At 32.2% G+C, this 20,369-nt stretch overlaps 4 protein-coding genes across 4 annotated transcripts; 3 read left to right on the top strand and 1 right to left on the bottom strand.

Annotated features, from left to right (window-relative positions):
* Positions 1–4,774: 4,774 nt before the first annotated feature.
* On the bottom strand, positions 4,775–6,285 carry LOAG_02174 (hypothetical protein). Its single transcript, XM_003137712.2, has 4 exons — positions 6,119–6,285; positions 5,917–6,032; positions 5,509–5,635; positions 4,775–5,096 (listed from the first exon to the last, which is right to left on the bottom strand). The coding sequence occupies exons 1-4, from the start codon at positions 6,245–6,247 to the stop codon at positions 4,980–4,982; spliced, it is 489 nt and encodes a 162-aa protein (XP_003137760.1). The 5' UTR covers positions 6,248–6,285; the 3' UTR covers positions 4,775–4,979.
* Positions 6,286–9,810: 3,525 nt separating this feature from the next.
* On the top strand, positions 9,811–10,059 carry LOAG_02173 (hypothetical protein; the record flags this gene model as incomplete). The annotated part of the gene is made up of 1 exon (XM_003137711.2): positions 9,811–10,059. One exon carries the CDS (start codon positions 9,811–9,813, stop codon positions 10,057–10,059), a length of 249 nt encoding a protein of 82 aa, XP_003137759.2.
* A 3,411-nt stretch (positions 10,060–13,470) lies between these two features.
* Positions 13,471–15,760, top strand: LOAG_02172 (hypothetical protein; the record flags this gene model as incomplete). Its single annotated transcript, XM_003137710.1, has 5 exons — positions 13,471–13,542; positions 14,388–14,468; positions 14,992–15,017; positions 15,193–15,237; positions 15,565–15,760. 5 exons carry the CDS (start codon positions 13,471–13,473, stop codon positions 15,758–15,760), a joined length of 420 nt encoding a protein of 139 aa, XP_003137758.1.
* Positions 15,761–16,497: 737 nt separating this feature from the next.
* LOAG_02171 (hypothetical protein) lies at positions 16,498–16,761 on the top strand (the record flags this gene model as incomplete). The annotated part of the gene is made up of 1 exon (XM_003137709.2): positions 16,498–16,761. One exon carries the CDS (start codon positions 16,498–16,500, stop codon positions 16,759–16,761), a length of 264 nt encoding a protein of 87 aa, XP_003137757.2.
* Between the last annotated feature and the right edge of the window lie 3,608 nt (positions 16,762–20,369).

The raw sequence follows: 20,369 nt of genomic DNA, 5'->3' as shown, positions 1-20,369 counted from the left end.
ATTACGAATCAGAACATCGTGATTAGCCATAAGATTAAACTCTCAAAGGAGCAAATTTATACTGAAAAACTCAACTATTTATTTTCTTATAATTTAGCAACTTTCAACAAATAATTTTCTTAAATTACTGAAACTTGTAAGAACTTTGCCCTTCCTTTTATTTCTCGTTCATTTAGACCACAATCCGTTATACCAGCTTGATGTCTAAACATCAAATATTCCAACCTTTGGTGCAGAACTCTCAAACCTCTAATTACAAATCCGTCTGAATCTTTGGTGCAATCTTGTCTTTCAAAAGCCAAAGGTTAACATACCGGCATTTCTAACAACACTATGTATCTCGCGGATTAATAAAATAATCGAAACTTCTTTGAGAAGCCGTACCGTAGCTTTTGAAGAGGCACAAAGTTATCACAAGTGTTGTGCCCGAAAATCCGTTATTTGGCATCCCCAGTGGTGAATTTAACGGATCAAATTATTGCAGGAGGACTTCATTTTAGGAATAATAAAGGCCACAAAAGTTTTTTTTTCATTGATTTGCATATGAATTCTCTACGAATTTAAAATGAACGTTAATTCCTCCTTTTATCCTGCTTTGATCTTTTGAAATTTTCGCCCAAAAAATCAACTATATTTCTTTCTAGCTTTTGTCCTTCTAAGAGATTTTCTTCTCTCGGAGACTTCTCCCGCATTCGATAAAAGAATCTAACTGGATGTAACATGCTCCCAACGGAATTATCATGAACTTTTCTCACTCTCATTGAGACATTATTTATTAATTTTCATGAATGCTTTCTTTCCATGATCTTCTCTTCAGAAATGTAATATTATCCCTTTCAGTTGGTGTAAGCGTACGAATATTCGAGACATTCCAATCTCAAAGACTTACATCTCATGGTACATCACTGCGATTTTGGCGGAAACAAGGCAGTGAACAAATGCGCATTGCTAAAATCATTGTTGGTTATTTTTGGTTCAAAAAAGATCTGATTACATTTTAAATATTCAAGAAATTCAAGTAATAGTCACTTCATATTCATGTTAATTTCTTGTTATGACTCAGAGTGCTGTCACAACAGAAATGTTAAGTTATGGCTTTGTTATGCTCAAACCATTTCAACCATAATGTTTCCGATAGAAGTCAGAGAAAATGACCATCCTAATGAATATATAAAAGAATATCAGTTCTGTCTAACATCACTAACGTCAAAAGATTGAGCTTTACTGTCAAAAGTTCTGTAAATGAAGAAACTCTTCCTAAAACTTTTTTATTCAGAAGCAATGAAATTTGGCACATATGTGTGTGTGTGTGTGTGTGTGTGTGTGTGTACGTGTGTGTGTGTGTATGTGTGCACTTATGCATGGTTGACAGTCTTATTCTATCCTATTTATTGTTACCATTGTTGATATTAAAGATTCAAAACAGTTTAACATTAAGATTCAAACAGTTTGATATGTGTTTTAAAAAACATCTCCAAAGTGAAAATATTGCAAAAGCAAGAGAATTTTCAACATCAACAATGTCATTTCCCATCGAAAAAGTTCATTATCACAATCAAGTTTTGCTTATTCACTGCGCTAAGAACAGGAAAATTGTTCAGAAATAATTATGACAACTTTTCATATGAGTCCTTGTCGTTGTAAGGAAAATGTTGATATCGTATAGTAAAGTTTTTGGTACGAAAAAATGTAGCAGGGGATATAATTATGTCTCAAAGCAGGAAATGGGTCACAGAAGAGTGAATGGATAATACTGTAAGTTTCCCTCCTTCCAAATGATGGAGAAAGTAAAAGTAAAAGAAATGCGGATGTCGTTTGAAATTAATAGGGAAGTTCTGGAGAATAATTTGTTATGGAAATATTTGGATCAGGATATATCGAATAAAGATTTTACCAATCATTAATTCCAGTAAATTTGACCATTTCATTAAAATCTTCAATGATACCATAGGGAGATACAAATTGGTGATTACCAAGAAATGATAGCTTGAATAATTGATGTTCACAAAAGAATGGAATGCTTGTTCAGGTGACACTTACTCAGATCACAACTTTGTTGCATAATTTAAAAGATTTCTTTTTAGATGTATTATGTCGCAGAAAGCTGATCAATGATTCTCATTGCAATTATCAATGATCATTCTTTTTCATTCATTAACATTTGATCTTTTAATCCAAATCTTTTGTATAAGAAATATTGATTTCTGTCATTGTTATCAATAGTTAAGATGTAAAAGAAGAAATACATCTTCCGTCTATGAAAGAGTGATCTACGTAAATTAGTAGGATGAATGAAAGAGACTACCTACCTATACAATGGTGCAATACATTCATTATTCCGCTTCCTCTTTCCTTCTCAATAGAAACGAATTACATTCGTTTGAATGGATAGAGAGATGAAGATGTACATGAATGATATTGATATGATAGTGCCTATTTACGGCTATAAACTATACAGATAAGGGAAATTGAAAATAGAGCGTCCTTTCGTAACAATGAAAGCTCAGCTCGGAATTCGGTCAAAATTATTTGAAGTGCTGCTATGCATAAAGGGATTGTAAACAGATTGATGCCTCCTCAAATTAGTAAGTAGCCTGAGAGGACGTCGTCTTCTATTGAAGTGCAGGAATTTAAAATCCTCTCATATATTTTTATATATCCCTCATTTCATCAGCAATAAGAGGCGAAACTTGAAATTGCTGACAAAATTAGAAAATTTGCTTGGAACGGAAACAGATGATGGATGGGAAGGAACCTGATTTCATTTGATTTGCTGAATTATTGAAGTGTTATTCAAACCATTCGTCCATCATTCAACAATTAATTAATCTCTTTCCTTAATAGGGAATTTAGAACTGCAATTTGGAATTAAAAATATTAACCGTTGAAAAGTAATCACTATCAATTTGATAACGAAACTGATCCACTTTCCCATATTTAAATATCTAATTCTCGCCAATAAAGCAAAAAAAAGCATACCTCATCATGTAATCAAAAATTCAACATGAAACTTGCTGGGCAACTACATTTTGAAACTTTATTATTTTCGATTCACTGACCTGAAATCCATTCAGTTTTGACTAGAGTGGATGAACTAGAAATTAACTTTCACCAATTCATATTCGATTATTTAAAGCAACCAGATGTTCACCCTTGACGGTACCCAGAACTTTCGTCGCTTCAGTCGAGAAATGAACGCTTATTCATAAATGATGCAAGGGTCAAATATTGATGTATGCTGTAATATGATTAATTAAATGTTGATACATTTACGCTAAAACGGGGTAAAGCAAAAGCTGAGATAAGACGGTCAAGAAGGTCAAAGATTGACCATCATAAAGAGATTGAAAATTACAGAAATCAGTTCGTTTTGGACCCAAATAGCATAAATTAACTAATTAATGAGTGGTGATTTAATTTACTGGCGGGTTATTCGAGGTGTTATAAATGACAAATCAGTAGGTCAAGTGGAACCCGTTTGCTATAAGAGAAGTTTTGACTATAAACTGTGCTGAGGTGAGCGATAAATTAATGTTGCTAAATTTTATAACAAATCATTTGCTGAAGAATGCTCGGAAAAAAAGGCATGGAAAGTATCGTGAACAAAATAAACAACTACAATGTAGATTTAGAACGTAATTCATTGTAACTGTCGTAATTACCCCTTTTAATTGCAGGGAATTATCATTTAAATTCATTGATTTTATCCTTTATTCGATATGTTGCGCATCGAGATACTATTTTACCAGGTGACGAGTTCACCATTTATAATACCAAAGAGCCAACATACCTTTTTAACCATTTTCTTTATTTCTTTTAAGTCTGCAGTTCAGCCATCCAAACTATTTAAGAGATAAATATTCTTCCAATGAAGCTGAAACTTGAACTCCAAAAGTTTAATATTTCTTAATAAGATGAAGTTGAATTTTAGCTAAATATAAGTCGAATAGTCCACAATTAGATCGTAATATTAAAATTATTGTCAATTGAATGGAAAAAATGATTTGGAGCACATTTTCGCTGGTGGATCTCGATCGTTTATACAAATCAGAGCATGCTTTGAAATTGGAATGAGAGTAACATAAAGTGCTGGAAAAAAATAGAGCCTCATGAAGCAATATAATTTTTAAATCAAGTTTCAATGTGCAATTTGCGGAAATTTTATTACCCATCAAAAAGACGTAAAAAAGGAAGAATCATTTTCAAGCGCATTCTTCCATATCCCATTGCATCTTAGATTGTAATGGTAATAACGGAAAGCTACAAAGAAAAAGCACTGACATTAAAAATTGGTAGAACCAACAGCTATGAGCAATGACTTCATGTTTGGAAAATGATTAAACAGTTTAACACTGAAGTAGTTGAACAACGCATTTCGAAAGCCATGATATTTTTCCCCAGATCGAACCAGACATCAGAAAATGTAGCAGTAACCAAAGCCTCCATTTCAAGTTAATTTGCTTACTAAACGCTTTCAGTTTCCACCCATAAATTTCAACGTTGTCTCTGGCAAAACCCATGAAACTACACCAGTCAATTAATTGGTCAAACCAAACACCAAAAAACCAACTGATCCTTATTTAGTTTGATATTATATCCAAGCTTAAAACAATATATTCACGTGTAACCCAATTTTTCATCTGCAGAACAATGAACGCTGAAGTCTATTAGGCAAAAAAACATCACATGTAATTTCTACAAACCTAAACGACGCCAGTGTACGAGTAGGCAATGCAATTCCTTATATATGTTTGATAATACAACACAAAACTAAGGTGATAAATTTTATTAAATAGAAATAAGGGCTACACACAGTTTAAACTAAGAAGATAAATTTTACTAAACAGAAATAAGGGCTACATACTGCTTAGTGGTTCTGTAATGAGAGCAATCAAACACTTACTTTAAAAACCTATCAAGGGAAATCTTGAATTACGAGTAAAATGCGCAAAAAAGCATTTTTTACAATATAACATTAATTACATGCCTCTAGACAATGGATGATCACCCCAGTACTCTGGGTCCGGTGCATCGTCCGGTGGGATTCCAAGTTCTTCATCCGAAAATTCTTCTGGAGCAGGAATATAATATTCACCCTACAACATGGTACGCATACATTTTGTAATAAAGTTTAGCTTTAATGGGTTTTAAAGTGAAGAGGTTTCGAAACTGTTTCTAGTAGGCTTAAAGATCACACATCTCAAATGTTTCAAATTTGATTTGTGAATCTCACCATCTCTCCTGACCACTTTTGAACAGCACATTCAAGACTAGCATCATTTTTTCTTTTTTTTGTTATTTTATTGAAAAGAACTAAGAAGATGACTTCAACTTCCAGCATGAAGGAACAATGAAAAAGAAGCTAGGTATGACTCTCAACTGACTTTGTGTGATCATTCTGAACCAATTTTCCCCAGGAAATATTACTTAGAAACAGCGATGGTTTCAAAAGAGGTTCTAAATAACTCATGATATGAAACTTATATAAAAGCGAAAGAAGAAACTAACGATAAGTTCTCCGTAATTGTAATATAAATGATATACAAACCAGCCCCACAGCAAAGAACTTGTTAAGGTAAGCATCAAGTTTTCCAATCGTGTAGTGCTTTGAGGTGGTGCTTCTCGATAATACCACCTACAGCGGAATTAATAAAAACAATAGTTGGCAGTTAAATGTGCAACACGACGGTATGAATTCGACAGTAGGCATGACTACTTAAGCAATAAATATTAAAAATTAATATGTACAAAACACGCATAATTTGCCAGTTTTCTTTTTCAGATGAAGTCTTACAATTAAATAATAAAAATAATTCTGCCAACCGTGACGATTCTGGCTAATCTTGAAAAAATTAAAAATACACAAAAACAAAGCTGCGAAAAAGTTTTTTACTAAATTCTGTACAATTTTCGTACATCTGTAATGGTGGGTCATCCGGTTCACCAAGATATGGTTTATCCGTCGTATTTGTAATCGGGTCATCGTCTGCTCCACTTTTCGCGCCAACAGCTATTTCTGGACCTTCTGCATCCTGAAAGAGGCAATTATTCTTTAAAACTGTTTCCAAATATTAACAAAAAGATCCGAATATCAACTGGATCTTACAGAAACACTAACCTTTCCCCACAACCACTTTGTTCTCACAATACCATTAGACGGCAAGATTGAAGGTGTATGACACAAAGATGCAAGCTTCCCTATCGGCAGCAAAATTCTCGAACATCGAGCAGCACGTACCAACAACATCGTTCAACTATGATGCATAGCATACACTGAAAATATGAATGGAAGTTGACTGATTCTTTACATTTCCTATTTGGATGAATGCATTAGCGATGCCCAATCTGTTCATACTTTAGAACAAATAATGGTGACAATTTTGTTAAGAAGCCAAAAAACCTCACATAAATATCCAACAATCCTGAAAACTATTTGTAAACTTCCTTCTTTAAAAGAGAATGAAAGAGGAGATAGCCCGCAAACCTTATCAGTGTCTTTTGCTTCCCTATGATGCTATTCTCCTGTGTCAACCTACACCACGGGAAAACTGATTATATCTTAACCCACTACCTCTCTACAGAATTTGGCTTAATCAGCACGGTCAGTTACTGCGATCTTCCACTTCCCCACACCCTCCCCCCCCTCCCCCCCCACCCCTCACTCCTCTCGTTTTCCGTTCGTCATTCAGGAATTCTTGAACCAACGACCGAACACATTTTCCACAACAGGGTGTTCTCACTGTGAAACAGCCTATGTCTCTTCCTTAGACTCATCGTTAGAGAACAGAAAAGAGTCCTCAGTAAGGGATTAGCCATGTGGGACGAACTTTTCCACTGACTGTTGCTGTCACCAGGCTGATATTAATAACTAAATATTTTTTATTCATGTCATATCTCAATTAACAATGCGGTCATTTGTGTGAAAAGTACTCCCAATTAATTCCAGTTCGTCCTTCAAATAATTCAATGTCATAGAATCTATCTTGAGATGAAGCCACATTTACTTCAAAATTTGGTTAGTGCTAAATATATCTGAAGAGTAGAAATAGGCTTTTTTGATATAAGACTGAGAGTCTCCAAAACTAATTAGTTTTGCCTTCTTTTCCTTGCTCCATTACTTCTCATTTCCTTTACTCATTAAATAAAATGTCTCACTGTCTTTTGTTTTGTTTTTGTTAATCACTGGATAATTCCTTACGGTTAAATATTAGAGTATATTGAGAGCATCAAAATATCATTTGTAAAAAATGCCCGGTGAATAGCAATGAATAAAGCCTAAGGATCAGAGGTCGGCCTTTCATAGGCTTATCCTTTCTTTTAATATTTATTAATGCCAATAAAATTATTTTTTATCAATGGTGTACATAAATATACCAATGTGTAATATGAATAGCTCTTCGAATGGAACTAATTTCATATCTCATTTATGAAATGAATCATCTTTTTCTGGCTTCTCATTGGGAAAAAGGAAAAAGACTCATTTAGCTGGGTTCATCCAAAGCAGAAGACTCTTATTCACCCAAATGTTTTCTATGTGAGTTTTAACACGAAATGAAAAATGAAATTTTGATAGAAATATAGAGAACTGACGTCAGCACCAATAATTTAGTAGTATTAATTGTAAATTGCTGTAGAAAGCAATGAAGCGATATGACCGGTGTCCCGAAATGTACATTTAAAAGACGATAGATATGCAGATCTAACTGCCACTTTCCATCGGTTCGGCTCAGGGTATTATCAGCGCCGTGGATCTTTTTGATGACGGTCTCTGCTCGTTGCCGGACATTTCGATGAATACATTAACTGCACCATTTTCTTTTTTCTTTTTTTTTACTCCTTCTGCTGTTGTTATGATTGAAGAGATCGATACTATTCTTTTAATTTTATTCAAAATTGTTTTTATCTTTTTGTTTTTAATTCCATTCTTTATCTTTTCATCTCTCACCATGGCTAACATTTCTCTTTTAATTTCTCGAAAATTTATTAATCTTAGCTTTTAAAAAAAAACAAGAACAATTCACTACACAAATGTTTCTTAAATTTTTCATTTTTATTAATTTTTTTTTTCGCAAGAAATTAATCAATTTCCTTCAGTCTGTTCTTCAGTTTCGAAAATTTGATCCTGAGAAAGTGAAGTTAAGCAGTATTGCTTATCGGTTACCGATAGGCAATCCAATGAAACTGCAGACAATTGAGGCAGATTGTCATCTAATCCCGAGCCTATCTCAAAATGAAACGTATCTGGTTATGAAGGTCACCTCATCAATAACGCGAAGCTAATAATTGTACTAATAATCAACGATTCGAAAAAGCAGACTTAACTCTATAAAATCTGCTTTTATTAATCGGAATGTTAGCAAGAACTATTTTATTTGCAATTATTATGATTCAAAGCTACTCTCAAACAATAATATAATTAGTAGTAATTGATTTCTTATCACATCTTTGCAATTTAAACTTCATTGAATCTTTCGTTAAATTCAATTTAATTTCTTTTATCCAAAACAATTTCAACGATCAATTTTCTTTGAAAAAAGGCCGCTGAAAGAAGTTAATCGGAAGTTCAAAATTAAATGGATTTCGTCAATAATCATTAGAATGTAACTGCGCAATAACGAAGAGAAATTCATTCTCGTTTGAAATGTTTGAGGAAAGCCTAAGCACTTTATGCAGAGCAGGTTAACTGCATCGAAATATTTTTTTTCCATTTCAAATTTCCCACTTAAAAGTACTTAACCAAATAATTTACTGATGCAATCAACAAAAAGTTTACTCTCTTCTTTGAAATGTTCGGGAAGTATTGCAAATTTTTGATTTCCTACTTTTGAATTTGTAATTATTTTTGGACTATGTCCATATAGTCAGCATTACTTTTGAATACAATTACAAATTTAAAAATTCTTTCCTTTATTTCATTGCATTTTCTGATTTAAGTGTTCTTTCTCATTCCTTACTTAAATGACTATCTTGAATTGCATGTGATGCGATGATGTGAATCATTTAGATACGCGTTGCAGAATAGACCGTATCCTAGTTCAGAATTTCCATTGGCAGGAATGAATACAGTAATATTGGCATTAACTTCTATTTGGCTATTACCATCTTTTTCAATTCTAATTTCTGCTTCCATCATTTGTATGTCATGCGCTACAAAACACGCTGTTACTGTAAAATTTTCTACAATTTTTTTCTTTTTAAATTTGTATTTGTAAACTGTTTACAAATTCAAAGAAATTTCTTGAAATTAATTGCTAAAAGCATTATTAGTATTGAAATATTGTAGCATTGGAATAAATTTGTGAATTATCGAGTGACGAACTCTCAAAGTGGCGCATTAATCGATGATCACCCTTGTGAAAATCCACAAAATCTAACTTGCAACGGTTTATGTTATATTTTTCAAATTAGCGGAATCAATACGGTAGATGGAACAAAGCAGCCTTTCGGTACATTGTTCCTTCTTATTAATACTATTTAATTAATTTGTTTTTCAAACATCGCTGACAATTCTTCTTCACTTGTTCTTCTAACGACCTCAGTTTTGAACACTATCGTAGTATGGATAATGGAAATGGTTTTTTTTTTTCAAAATATGTCCTAAATTCACAGAAGGTGCTTTCTTACAATAAATGAAAATATTTTACATCGAACATTGTAAACTAAAAGATGCCTGTTGCTAACTGATGACACTAGCTCCAAGTTGGGTATCTCTAGGATTATTTAGAGATATAAAATTTAAATTATTGTTGCTGAAAGTTAACAAACCAATAAACGTTTGACTCTTTGCATTAAAGTCAGTTTACCAGCTTTATGTATGATTCCATACTTCGAAAATCTTTCTGCATTACAGCACTTGCACAAGGCTGCTCAGTTGGGCTTTTCGACGGTGAAGTGCGATGTTTCGAACGGTCCATCACATTGCGCGGTCGAGGTGGTAACTTTCAGTTGGACGGTCACTACTGCTTGTGTGGCGGTAATCTGTGTAATCGAAATTCTAAGATTTGGATTCAGCATGATCCAAAAAAATTTTATGCACAAGGGCAAAAAGCCGGTAGCTGAATGCATATTTGATAATTTTGAAGAAATTTATTAATGCATACATCTTCCTTAAACCCAGTCCTTTAAAATCAAAAGATTAAGAAGTTTTCTTTTTTGAGGCAAAATAATTCTTCAAAATTTTTGACGAAGTGATTAATTTTATGATTTGATTAATTTGATTATTAATAGCAAAGTGATTATTTATACTTTCACTTCCAACTTTGATAATTTTCAATTAGCACTTTGTAAAACTTTCGATTAATTTTTCTTCCTGACAGATTTAAAAGATTTTTTAGACCCTCCCAATCTATTAGATCATTCGGTCCGATAAATCTATATTTCATTATTCTCGGACAATGGTTAACAGTAAATAGCCTCTTCACATTTGAAATATCTCTTCTTCTCTTATCTGATTCATAGAACAAGTCCTTTCTCTTTTTTTGAAATGTTCACAATTCCATTCGGCCTACTTCAATTTACTCTAAGGTCGAAAACGTTGAAACATGAAAGGTTTGGCCATAAACTAATTTTGATGGCATTATTATGTTGTAGTTTTTAGGCCTTACCTATTAGGTTGAAACAAATAAATAAGTTATTCCAATGCTCTAGTAAGCATCAAAAGCAGTTACGCGTGTAGCGTTTCAAGCGAACTTAGTCTATGTGGAACTAAACTCACCGATGGCTAATGTTTCTGAATTGGCAAACAATAACATTATTTTCCACAGACATGAAGCATTTTAGAATGCTTGCTTTGCACATCACTTTTTTTACTGTTTACTTTGCTTTAGGTAATTTAAAGCTAAAATTTGGGGAGAAATTAGCACTTTCAATTAAAGGTGTGAAAGGAGTGATAGGTAAAGAGCAATTAAATAATTTGGCCAAACTCTCGACTTCTTGCAAAAAAACAATTTCATAATGACATTTTCTATTTTTATGCGCAATTTTTTATGAAATAGAAATATGTCATTCCTTAGTTATCATCAATCATTACTATGCTAGCAAATTAAAAGAAAAATGAGTCTTACAAGCAAAGCTAGGGAGTTAAATACATTTCTGCGCTTTTTTGGAATTATTTTGAAAATGACTCCAAATTACCATTCGTTTAAGGATCGATGAATAGAAGGAGTTCGACAAGCGTCACGACAATCGCGGTCATTCATTTGGTAGTAACAATGAAAGAGCTGATTTGAAATCACTTACCACTATCCCTGTCAAAGTTTAAATTTTATAATTTGCTCAAGATGTTTTTTTTAGTTTCTGTGATTACTATATATTAATTTCAATACAACCAACACTTTTCTAATTAATTCCTGCCTTTAATTTTTGTCAAGTAAAAAGATGTCGAAATAGTTCTTGGAAGTTTACAAGGTTAGTTGAAGTAGGAATTAGCAAAAATAAAAAGTAAAATTTTAGAGCAGTGGAGAGAGTCAGCTGTTGATTTCGCCAAAACGGACCGTTTGATTCATTTTGCTTCTCTCATATGAATGTTAGTTGAAGTAGCACTGATGAAGAGCAATAAATTTAAAATTACAGTTAAACTCAAGTTTTCTCGTCCTTCAAGATGACACTAATCTCTTCGTTTCCTTTCTATTATTATTACTTTTTTTTGGTTTTATGAATCTTAATTTTTTGCTGTGATAATGTCTTGCTGAATGTATTGCTCACATAGTCATGGATTATTATTATTTATCAAAGAATGAGATCAAATTAAACAATTCAAAAACCATAATCTGATAAAACAAATTCAGAAAATATCGAAGTGTCACAAAGACAGTGGCACTTCTTTCGGACTGTTTTGATCGTCCATTTTTCAAACTTGGAAGACTTGGAAGACTAGCGGAAGAAGTGAAACTATTAATTTGACCTTTAGTGACCAAAGTTTGTCAAACTTTATTTTTTGTCTTCATGTATCTTTGACCACCTCAACCGTGTATTTTGCATATTTTCATATACTTTGTATTTTAATAAATTTTAAAATTTTCCTTTCGAAGTAATTCGTACTCAGGTAGGATGTAATTAGCACGCTTTGAGCTCATAACCTGTCTATTCAAGACAAGTATAAGCAACGAATCCAAATAGAATAAAGTGAGGAAAAGATGAAGTCGGTTTGCGCATTTTTTGACAAACGACGCATAGCGCAAATTATTTTTGTGGTATCGCATTAGAACTATTACTGCCCTATAAGAGGTAATCGAGACTGTGAGTGGAATGGAAATGAATTAGAAATAGTATGCTGAATAGTACTGGAATACACTAAAAGATTATGTTCACTTCAAAGGTTTAGCAGAAAAAAATGAGAAGCAAGAAGGGAAGAGAAAACGTTCGAAACATTTCGAGCTGATCGATAGATAGGTGTTAGTGACAAAAGTGATGAATTATGCTAATTATTGGCTAGCAGATATTTTTAATCACAGATTATGGCAATATCGACCAACTTACTACTTTTGTGCTGCTAAAATAAGCAAGGTGATTAATTAACCAAGGTAATTTCCGCCTCATTTTTCTATTCCCCCACTTTTTTCTTTCTGATTATACAATTTTTTAATGCTATTTCAGATTTGGATAGAAATTCAAGAGTAAGATCGGATTTCATTCCCACTTTGCATATAATTTATACTTTACCGCAAAAAGCTTTAAATTGTTAAGTCTGTTCAAAGAAGTTGAAATGAGAAATGATATCTCACATGGTCAGATTGTGCTCTGAAACAAAATCCTTTTGGTATGCTTCTCAATCGATCTGAGAGAAATAAAAGTTTTCAATAGAAATGCTTACTTGAAAATGAGAAAATGTTTCATCATAAGAAAGAAGCCGCCGTTACATATCTCAATTTTAAATTTCGTTCCAATCATTCAACCATTCATTCAGTCATCATTTATGACAGCGAAACTTGATATCTGTATAAGAGACAGATGGGAAAAGTTGATTAAACTGGAGCAAAACATGAAACATCAGCGTAAACCCCTTGAAAATCAACTTTTCTTCAAAGCAATCAAATGAAACACTAGGTTGATTTGAAGATGGAACAAGTTAAATGTCTATCGTTTTGAGAGGAAAAGACCAATTGTCCTCAATTGCACTAATGCAAAGATATGAAACCTCATCCTAATGAAAGGTATTCACGCTAATCTTGATCACTTCAACATTTCATATTTTATTCATGCAAATTTTCTTTCATCAAATCTTTACTAGCTAAATGAATCGTATTGAAATTAATTGTAAAGACTAGCCAGCTGTAGAGAATATCAAATGTATCCAATATTTGAAGTATGAAAATGAAATTGATGAATTACTATGACAAAAGTTTCAGTAAACTGCAACTTTCTATGGAATTTTTAAATTTACGAAATCAACATTATTTGACAAGCAAGGTAAGTATGATAATGTGTAAATAAGGAAATAAGTTATCGAACAAAACTTCTTGTTGATGTGGTATGAACGACGACGACGACGACGACGACGGCAATGACGACGACGACGACAATAATAACAACAACAACAACAATGTATTTAATCTTTTCTCTTTTAAAATGGTATTTGTACTTTTGTAGACTTTGTTTCAGTGATAATTCAACATTTGTTGTTGAATAATTCTGAACCAATCGAAGGTGAGTACATGAAGTTCGTTATGTTGTAAAATTTTCATGTTGTGAAAGTACTTGTGGGAGGTTACCGTATCGTGTCGTTCGCTCAAAAATCATGTTTTAATTTCGAGGTTGAAACTAACAACATTTGAAAAGCTTTTACACCAGTTACTCTTTTTGAATGTTAACAGAACATGTCTTCATCGCCTTTCGCTTCTGCCTTTTCTGAACAGAAGTTGTTATCACTATTATCATAAATAACTGTGTTAATTTGCATTACAACCAAGATTATAATCATCATTATCATTGCCATCATCTCATTCTTGATAAATGTGATACTTCTTGAATCAAATCTGATTTTTTTTGTTCATATTCTCTTACTCTTTGTGTTATCGCTAAAAGATATAATAGATTTGATACTTCCGTTTTTAAAAGTTAATTCAATACGGAATAGTTTCCTACTTTATGATCAATCTCTTTTATTTGAATATGTTGCGACATCATTTTTCTCTTGAAAGCCGTAGAGAAAGTAATATTTTATTTAAGATTTAGTGAAACTGTTTGGTGGTTTTACCCTTCTTTGGACTTAAAAATCCATATGGATATTGAATTCAAATTGAATTTCTGTTTATTTATTGTGTCAGAAAAGTGACTAATTAAATGTTTCAGAAAAGTGGTCAGTTAAAAAATGAGAGTTGGTAAAATTATTTCATTAGTAATATGTCGCTTTAATCATTTTTTAAAGTAGAAATCAATTTTGTTTTAAGTTGCAAATGTTTGAAGAACGAGCACTTCTGAAAGATTACATGGATAAATCACTCGCTATAATTTTGATCTCACAGATCATAGTAATATTTGGTTAATATTGGTTATTTTAGTCTTAGGACGAGAAATACATTTTTCAGAAGTTTAATTTCTTTTAGAACTTTAAATCATGATAAGAATTTTAATTAACTAATTGCTGCTACCCTCTGCTTAAATAAATAGACAATGTAGACACCCTTTCTTCTGACCTGCAAAGAACATATGACCTCAATCACTAAACACTCCTGCTTAAATTACCGATGCTTCATTAACAATGGATTGATTGAGGTTATGTAAAGAATGAAAGAATTTGTAAACCGAAACTGATATGCGAAAGGAAATTATTAGAATTTTCAAGTTTGAAATTAGAAGATGAAAAGAAAATACAAATTTGAACATGAAAATACGTTAATTCATTGACGACAAAATTGCGCAAATCGAAATTGCGTAGAAATTGTTATTCATTGTCGTTGTAGTTGAAATACCTTTGTGATCCTTACATGAAGTGTTAAATTTTAAGCCTTGCATCTGTTTCATTTAAACATAATCAAATTTAAAGTTTTTTAGGTAAGTGTCAGTGATAAGGTGCGAAGGTACGAAAGACCCAAACGATTTGCCTCTACATATGTTTGGTAAACTTGCTATAAGTATTGAAAATCAAAAGATGAATATTCACTCCGTCATTAAATTGAAATTTAGTCAAACAACAACGATTGCAAATAACAATTTCTAATCAAGCTTCTGTGATTTTATCAATGAATATTTCAGGTATGCTAAAACTGGCATTTTCTATCATACTATGGGACGTCGTACGTTTTTCGTCAGCTGACGCCAATTCTTGTGGAAATCTTGTTCGTTGCACTATCAAACGATGTTTCTCTTCAGGTTATCCTTTTCAAAGAAAAAAAAAGGATATTGAGATAACTAGTTGGATATTTAAAAATTAAAAATGGAAATCATGTTTATAAAAATTAAAAGTAGATCGGGCATGAAATGTGATGCTAAATTGATAAGCTGCAAATGAAGATAGGCAAAACAAACCTGAAATGATTCTATCTCCGTATGATGCAAGTAGCCATGAATGCATGCACTTATACAAATTATTAATATTACATTAACCTTATATATCTATGCTTTCAGAAAAACCAAAGCAGCAATGCACACGATGAGCGCGGTTGGAATGTTTTCAACTATGGTTGATCAGTTCAGTTTTGTTTGCATTATGACAAAATGTCGTGATGCATGTACCGCATGTGAGCAGTGCAACTATGCCTTAGATCAGCTATCTAAAATTACCTCTGGTATTAAAACAAGTAATGCTTTAGTAGATATTTAATTAATTAACGAATAGGATATTCAAATTTTGCCCTTGTGATCTAATCGCTGAGCATTGTTCAGTTTTTCTACCAATGCCGTTCCTTATCACCAATACTTGATGCTTTTCTGATTTTGAAGCTATTCTACTATTAATTTTCTTATTGAATAGAGCGCTTCCTTAAATTAGAGATGCGCCTAATTTGCTGGGTATTTCCCATCAAATCCTATTTATATGACTATTTTAAACAAATAAAACAAACGATTTTAAATAAAAAGCAATTCCTAATATTGTTCCATTCCTTGGTTGAATGAGAGCCAAATTCAAAGTTCATTACGTGTATCATTATGTGCAATAGTTGACGAAAGTTAACCCATCCATGTAAACGCCATCTGTCTCTTTGAGATCACTCCCAAGTCAGATGACTATATCAATCCCTGGCAGCATGAAATGTGTACATGACAAAATTTGCGTCTAATAATTTAGAATATTCTGAAAGTACAGAATTCCGAAAAATTTTTCAGTGATGCGAAAACAGTGAAAAGAATTAGAGACAAAATATTGATGTTCAAAGGATGGTATATAAAAAGTATAGTAATAAATGTCGGAAATTTCAAAAACAGGAAAAAGTTTATTCATTTTCAGGAAACTAAATTTTGGCTGATAACATTAAATTTGAATTTAATTACCGCTGTAAATTTCATTAAGTCATGTAATAAAGCTCATACACTCTGCCGCCTTTTACTGTGTTTTCAGAAATGGTATGTCCCAAAATTGAAACTTGTTTGGAACAATGCTTCCTGGAAGATGTGCTTCATTTCAATTCATGTGCTGGAAAACGATGTAACTTTTACTGTTATGACGATGACTGTTCATACTGCACCTATGTTGCAAAAAGGATATTTTTAAGAATTTGTCGCGAAAACAACATTCCCAACTTACCGAATGTGAAATTTCATGGTAATTGTATGGATTTGTTTGAGTATGTACTTAAAGAATACCTTGCTGGTCGTAGAACATGAACCCACATGTGTCACCAGTTATTGACAACAGAAATATCATCATGAAGTTTCTGTAGAAATTTTGAAAGTGATAGTAATGTTGATGCTTAAATGTTTGCCATAAAGTGTTTGTATTGAGCCTATTCGGGATGGAATTGAAGTTAGTTGGGAAAGAAAGAAAGCGAAAGAAAAAGAAGTTGAAAAGAGTCATTCTGAATATACCACATGTAGAGATCTTTTTTTTAGGAAATGAGATGTGGAATGAAGCTCAATTTTCCTTTAAAAACGGGAAGATCAGTTTTGAGATGGAAATAGGATTTCAGATTCTTTTGTTCAAGATGAATTAATCCGTCTAGTTCCAAAACCTATTTGAACTTCGTGAAAATCAATGATCCAGGTGTAATTTTTCCTTAGCCATACGGTGAAAAGTAAATAGGTTTAGCTCTACTTATTCAAACATTCTCAACCTATTTTTATCATTTTTTTTTTTTTGTTTTCACTCGAGTTATATGTATTCACCATTCCGATTCATTTTATTTTATGAAAATTGTCGTCATTAAATTTCGAATGAAAAAACTAAGTTCCAAATATAAAATTGATTAAAATTTAACATGAAGTATGATGGTACAATACATTGCATGAGTTCAGAAGACGTTCTTTGACTTGGATAAATCTCTAATTTCAACATTAATTGCTTTCTCTTTTCCCTGTCCCACTTTACCTCTTTAAATTTGCAAGTGTCATCTCGCCAGCTATTAAACCAAAATTTAGCCAATGATGTCTTCGTCTCTTATCCTTATTGCTTTGCTACGGTCCACAAACTTTTTTTGAACTTTAAAAATACACATTCTGCATTACTTCAGCTTCTTGTTTCCGTTTCTTTTACGAGAATTTTATTAGTGCCTACAAGCACCAATGTAATCTTCTTTTGAAGTTGACACGATGTTGACATTCCCAAAGTATGACGTAATCTCTTGTCTGTCAATACTCTATTCCAGTCCCACACCCCAACTCCTTAATTGTCATCATTTCAGTCTTGCTCCTCTGTCTATGGGTTTCTTTTCTATGAATAATATAATTTAGAAAAAGTTTAATAGCACGATTGTGCCAATTCTCGCATTGCTACGCTGCCATTAAAAGGCATACAAATAAAAGAGAAAGCTGCCAGACTTTTTGCAGAAGGGCCGATCTCTTCTTAATTTACAAAAAATAAAAGATATGGGTAAGATGCTTAAAAAAGACTTAACATTTTATCTCATATGAAAACTTTATGAACTGTCAATTTATCTTTCGTTAAAATTAAGACAAGGTTAATAGGTAACAAAATTCCACGATTAACTCATCAAAGTCAAGGTGCTAACAGTGTAATTATTAGTGATTAGGTGTCAAGATACTAACAGCTTAATTATTAGTTGGGTCGATCTTCACAGAAAGTAAATTTGCATACGCACTACATAGCATGGCAGAAAAATAGATAAATTGTCTGAAAATTTTCATTTATCAATAAATTGTTTTGAACATGTGCAATATCTAAAATCAAAATAATTAATACAAATTGCTAATAAAACAAGTTGCACAGGAAACGATTGCATAGCTGAAAGAAATTAAAAAATCGAAGAAAACGATTTTAAATTCTCCTGCACAAAGTCATAGTTACTAGTTCATCACGAAAAGGTGTTGCTGTAATTGGACCAAGTATACAAGTATTCATAAAAAGAAACATAAATCAGAAATCTGCTCTTCATTTGGATTTCTCCAAAGTTCCAGAATAATTTTTGGTTTCTGACTTTTCGTGGTAAAATTGGATTTATCTGAATAAGCTAGAATTTTTCATTAAGTTGAACTTAAAAAGAAACTTATTCAAAAGAGATTTCACATTATGAACCATATCAGAAGCCATTAGCAAAAGAAAGAGAGAGAGAGAATGTGAAATATATCGAACTATTTATTACTTATGAGAAATATGACCTTGGGAAAACGAATATATTTGAAAAAGAGCATTAGTAAATCCTTTTGTTCTAGACAAAAACATGTAAAAGGAGATAAGCCTAGTAAAAATGTTACCATCTGGTAAAAACTTAATTAAACAATACAAATCTAAACGAAATATTAGGATGACTGGGATGAAAATTCTTTTCAGAAAGTCTTTTGGGAGATACGCTTGAATTTTATTGATCATCACGACTCTAAATAAGGATAAATTAAGATAAATATTTAGCATTTAAAGTAAGTTAACGTCTATTTCACAAATAGCACTAGTCTAAATAGGCGGGAATTAAAATAGTAATAATGAAAAGGAAGGTTCTGACAGTTACTTCCAAATTGGTTAGAGATAGAATTGAATATGGGTTTGGTTGTGCAGTTTGGAAATGGAGAAATTTCTTGATGTTAAATAATACCCATAACAGTATTTTCTGGATTATATAACACCTCTCTTTGACTTGTCCAAATTTGTTAAAAGAGTGAGTGGTATTTGAGAGAGGGAGGGTTATTGAGGGTTTTGTTGATGAAGAAAGTAGAAGAAGAAGAGAAGAGTTGAGGATTTCTTCGGATAATCAATCAAAAACTATGCAGTTTATGAATGCTTGTGATTTATAATTTTCAGTGATAAATACATGAATTATGGAAATATTGACTGCAAATGAGTAATGGTTAAAAGATGTGTAAAAGCAGATTTTAATAAAATTGAAAAAGAGAAAAATCTTTTTGAAAGGAGCTACTTGAGGTATCCTTCTATTTTGGATTGCAATTCTCGAAAACTCCAAACTGAAATACTATAAACAAATAAAGAAAAAAGACGGAATTTTTCACTTCTTCCAACTTCACTAAAGAGAAAAAAATTATCGCTTTTATCATACAGTCCATTGAAATATCCGGTTTTCTCAAGTTCTTACTAAATGTGACACATTATGCAAACGCTATTATTAATTTGTCATTTCATGTCTTGTTTTACCATTTCGACGACTCGAGAAAATTCAGGAAAATTTTGTTACAAGGAAGCAGAGTGAATTGAATGCACGAAATGAGCATCCAAAACATGGATTGAGAAAAAGAAAATTGTTAGGATTTATATTCTACTCAAAACAAATGAAATTTATTCGTTACATCGTAATTCTACAAGTTTTCGCACCATTTGTTATTCCAAAAAATCGTCGTGAAAAAACTATAGCAATACAAGCCTACGGTAAGTTGTGAAGATGAAAATTCAGTCAAGTTTGATATTTGCTGATAATTGACAAGAAAGCATACTTTTATAGCTTGCTGTTTATTGTTACATAATAAAAGTTGAGATTTATAAGTGACCAGAAAAAGAGTCATTTGTGCAAAAATGGTCAAGTGGAAATGATTCCGCAACTGGTCAAATTTACATGAAAACAGTACTCTCCAACAATGTAATGATAGGAAGACATAGAGAGTTCAAACACCACTAATTAATACCTTGTGACTGAAAATAAAATATGATGACCATACATAGCATGTGCCAGAAGGATGTTGGAACAAATAAAAAAATAGTAAAGTGGACTTCATTTGGCGAATTTTGTCACTGAACCATAAAGTGACAGAAGCGCTAGGGTGAAATGTATTTAGCAAAATATACATTTATATAGTATTGCTTTGACTGACATATG

Source organism: Loa loa (assembly GCF_000183805.2).
Source record: "Loa loa unplaced genomic scaffold supercont3.10, whole genome shotgun sequence".
NCBI classification, from domain to species: domain Eukaryota; kingdom Metazoa; phylum Nematoda; class Chromadorea; order Rhabditida; family Onchocercidae; genus Loa; species Loa loa.
Note: the sequence above shows the minus strand (reverse complement) of the source record. Positions and strands in the feature narration are given on the sequence as shown.

Bases quoted from the DNA above. Each gene is read 5' to 3' on its own strand.
- LOAG_02174 (XM_003137712.2), bottom strand. From the start codon at position 6,247: ATGTTGTTGGTACGTGCTGCTCGATGTTCGAGAATTTTGCTGCCGATA. The intron at 6,033-6,118 runs GTTAGTGTTTCT...TGCCTCTTTCAG, and splicing joins CAAAGTGGTTGTGGGGAAAG to GATGCAGAAGGTCCAGAAAT. The intron at 5,097-5,508 runs GTTAGTTTCTTC...ACCATGTTGTAG, and splicing joins ACAATTACGGAGAACTTATC to GGTGAATATTATATTCCTGC.